General features: G+C 48.2%; 1 protein-coding gene across 1 annotated transcript in view; it reads right to left on the bottom strand.

Moving 5' to 3' along the window:
• Polr2c (RNA polymerase II subunit C) overlaps positions 1-1085 on the bottom strand; it is a 7010-nt gene extending 5925 nt beyond the window's left edge. Inside the window, exons 1-2 of the mRNA XM_021169483.1 lie at positions 899-1085; positions 738-787 (exon numbers count right to left, since the gene is read on the bottom strand). Coding sequence (XP_021025142.1) covers positions 738-787; positions 899-984 — 136 coding nt within the window. The 5' untranslated portion in view covers positions 985-1085. The remainder of the gene's footprint in view (positions 1-737; positions 788-898) is intronic.
• Between the last annotated feature and the right edge of the window lie 2502 nt (positions 1086-3587).

The raw sequence follows: 3587 nt of genomic DNA, 5'->3' as shown, positions 1-3587 counted from the left end.
TTGAAAAACAAACAAACAAACAAACAAACAAAAACCCCAAAATTAGAAAATCTTTATAACACATGCTCTCTCTCTCTCTAATAAAGAGAAAGTTCGGAGCCTGCAAGATGTGCAAGATACTTCTCTGTTGTCAAGCCTTAAGGAGTTCAATCCTGGGCCCCATATGGTGGGAAAAGAGAACCCCTCCCACAAGCTGTACTCTGACCTCTACACATGAACTCTGGTACTCTCGAGCCCAGAGATAGACACATATATGTAAATAAAGGTTTTCAAAAAGATAGGGGGAGACGACAAGAAAGTATAGCAGGGTACTATTTGGAAGGATGGGAGAGACCAGGTACACTCTGTATGTGTAGATTTCAAACTACATAACGAAGCCCATGATTTTGTAAAATCAGCATATATGTTCAAAAGACACCAGCCAGCAGCGAACACTGACGTCAAAGCAAAAGCGCATCATCTACACTACTTCGTCAATCGCTGCATCACCTGCTAACGACGCCTAGCATCTACACCGTCCGGATGAGGAGGCTGCAGCCCTCCGCTGTTTAACAGTGCTTGGTTTTGATTTCTGTTGCTTTGGGGTAGACGAACAGTACAGGGAACCCCGCAGCTGAGCAAGGCACGCACCAAGGTCGGCCTAGGCTGCCCCAGCCCAGCGTGCAGCACCGCAGTGTTCTCAGCCCCCACCCCGGGCGGAGGGCCGGCGGCACGGGCTCCGAGGGACGGTCGCTTACCTATTATAGGCACCTCTGCGATGAAGACCCTCCGAATGGAATTGGCCACCCTACAGGAGGAAAGACAGGCGGTGTGTGAGCGGCCCCGAAGCCACAGCCCCGAGGTCAGGAGCTCGAGGACTCGGCCGCCCGCCCGCCCGCCTCTCCCCTCGCCGCCTTACGCCAGGTCCGTGTTCTCGATAATGAACTTGACGTTCTCTTCGGTGAGTTCCGTGATCCGCACCGTTGGCTGGTTGGCGTACGGCATCGCGACCCTCCGCCAGGCTCCCGCGCCAGCCGCACAGCGCGCCTGCGCGGCCACCAGCAGTTTGTCGGCGGGGCAATCGGCGCTTCCGGTTAGACGCGGGCGCAGCGCCACCTGCTGACCGGAGGCCGGAACTCTCCTGGCCTGTGTTTTCTAACCACACCGGCGCCAAAATGCACTGGTCCTATAAAAATTACATGTACAGGGTCATTCATGCCAACGTTATTTATAACTGCTAAAAATAACTCATTAGACAATGATCGATAGAAACTTGGTTAAACTTACATACGGGGCTGGAGATACGGCATTGGAGATAAGAGCACTGGCTGCTATTTGTAAGACTTGGATTGTATTCCCAGCACCCATATGATGCCTAACATCTTTAGCTTCAGTTTCTGAGGAAACTCTCTCCTGGTATCTGAGGGCACCAGGTATTCACATGGTGCACAAATATACATGCAAGCAAAACATCCTTATACATAAAAATAACTTTTAAAATACATAGGAATACAATGAAACCTTTAAAAAACCATTAAAAAGTTGTACATCTATACATGAACAAAATGGCTAGGGAGGTGACTCAAGTGTGCAAGACGACTGATAGGTTATTTCTCTGCCGGTAAAATGAGCCATTTCAAGACAGATTAGAATATATTAAAAGGCAGGTTTATTGGGAAGGTGCTCTCAGGTGAGTTCACTGGCCTTTAAGAACAGAGACCAGGGGAGTCGCCATGGGAAGGGCAGAGAGGGAGAAGAGAAAGGGCCTGGGGCAGGGGGAGGGGGAACAGATCGATCCAAGAGCAAGAGCAAAATGTCTGGATTCTATAGAGAAGAACCTCTGGGGGAAGGGCAGCCCAGCCTCTGGGCCGGAAAGTTCAGGGTGGAGGCAGAGCCTGCCAGGTAGGGACTGAAGGATGCTGGGAGAACCTGGAGGCCAGGTCTGCTTTGACGGGTAAAATATGCACCTCAGTCCCTTGTTCCAGGGTGCGAAACCAAACCCTGATGTGCAAGGACACAAGGTCAAATTCTCAGAACACCTGTAAAGAGGCATGGTAATGCAAGAGTCTAATCTTAGTGCTCCAGTGAGTAGGAAGATGGAGAGAAGAATCCCCAGGATGCTCTCAGGACAGTGAGATAACACACAAAGAAGCAAACAAGAGACCCACACCCGAGCTAATGTCAGAGAGAGAGAGTACTGTAATGCATACACAAGAAAAACAAAACCCATGTATTTTTGGTTTTTTTGTTTTTTGAGACAGGGTTTCTCTGTGTAGCTCTGGCTGTCCTGGAACTCACTTTGTAGACCAGGCTGGCCTCGCCTGCCTCTGCCTCTGCCTCCTGAGTGCTGGGATTAAAGGCGTGTGCCACCACGCCCGGCTTTATTTTTTTAATGTATTTCTATTTTATGTGTGTATGTATGTAATGGTACCAATACACCACGTGTGTGGAAGGATGCCAGGCCTGACTGCAAGTGCTCTTACCCACTGAGCCACCTCAAAGGTCCCCCAACGTATACTCAACAATGCCCATATATGTTAGATGATACACACTTTTCCTTCTACTCTTGATCGTGTGATCTTCTTCTGAAGTAGATACAATGCTCTCCACTTCTACAGATCTATGTAGTTGCAGCTGAGGAGTTTAAATGGGCCTCTAAAAAATGGCAGCTGTTCACACAGAGAAAAGAGGCCCTTAAACAGAACCCTGAGGGAACTACATTTAGAGGGCAGAGTTACCAAAGAATAAAGAGTTGCTGTAACAAGGAGTCACATTTCTTCCTGAGATCGAGAAAAGCATTGACAGAAGGGGGCCTGGTCTACAGCACACACCATCCCTGTGAATCATGAATCACACTTGTCTGCTGAGAGGGATGCTATTATAAAGGATAGAGAAAAGATGAAGTGTAATTATGTGGCAGTAATTCTATGGAATGAAAAAAAAAATCAGAGGTACAGAAAGAGCCTGACAGAAAGCCCTGTGGACAAGATCTGAAACTCAACTCTCCCCATCAGCTGATTTAAACAGAAAGACAGTGATTTGTACAGAAGACAGTGCTAACCATGGGCACAAAGGAAACGGCGCCAGTGTAGAGGCTGGAAGACTAATGAAAGCTAAGGACTGCCCACAAGTAGTCAGAGACTAGGAGCAGACAAGAAGTGCATGGCCTGGGGTTACTCTCATTTGACTGGGCCCAAAGATGCAATGCTGTCATGGCGGCCCCGTAGGTGTGAGGAAGTGCCACGGCCAGAACTCAGATCTCTTCCATATACTACTGTCTATTGCTGGGGTCTTAGATACTCCACATTGTCTAGATGGACATAGACAAAACAACAAGAAATTGTTTCAAACATATTTATTATTTTTACAGATTCTAAATACACTAATGATCCTGCAGTGCATGCTGGTGTCTGTGATGCCAGGCTCAGCACGACTGTCCAAAAGGCACCTGCCTAGGGGAGGCAGCTTTCTGAGGGGATACAGAGGCAATGGCCAGTGGCAAATATGTTTGTGAGCACTGTCTGCCCTGTGCTGGGGAAGAGCTCCCACTATGTGTTGCCTCTGGACCTTGGTTGTGAGCCCCTAAGAATATTTCTTTTTTTTTCTTT

This window comes from Mus caroli, chromosome 8 (genome assembly GCF_900094665.2).
Source record: "Mus caroli chromosome 8, CAROLI_EIJ_v1.1, whole genome shotgun sequence".
Lineage (NCBI taxonomy): Eukaryota > Metazoa > Chordata > Mammalia > Rodentia > Muridae > Mus > Mus caroli.
This window is presented reverse-complemented; position numbering and strand designations above follow the sequence as displayed.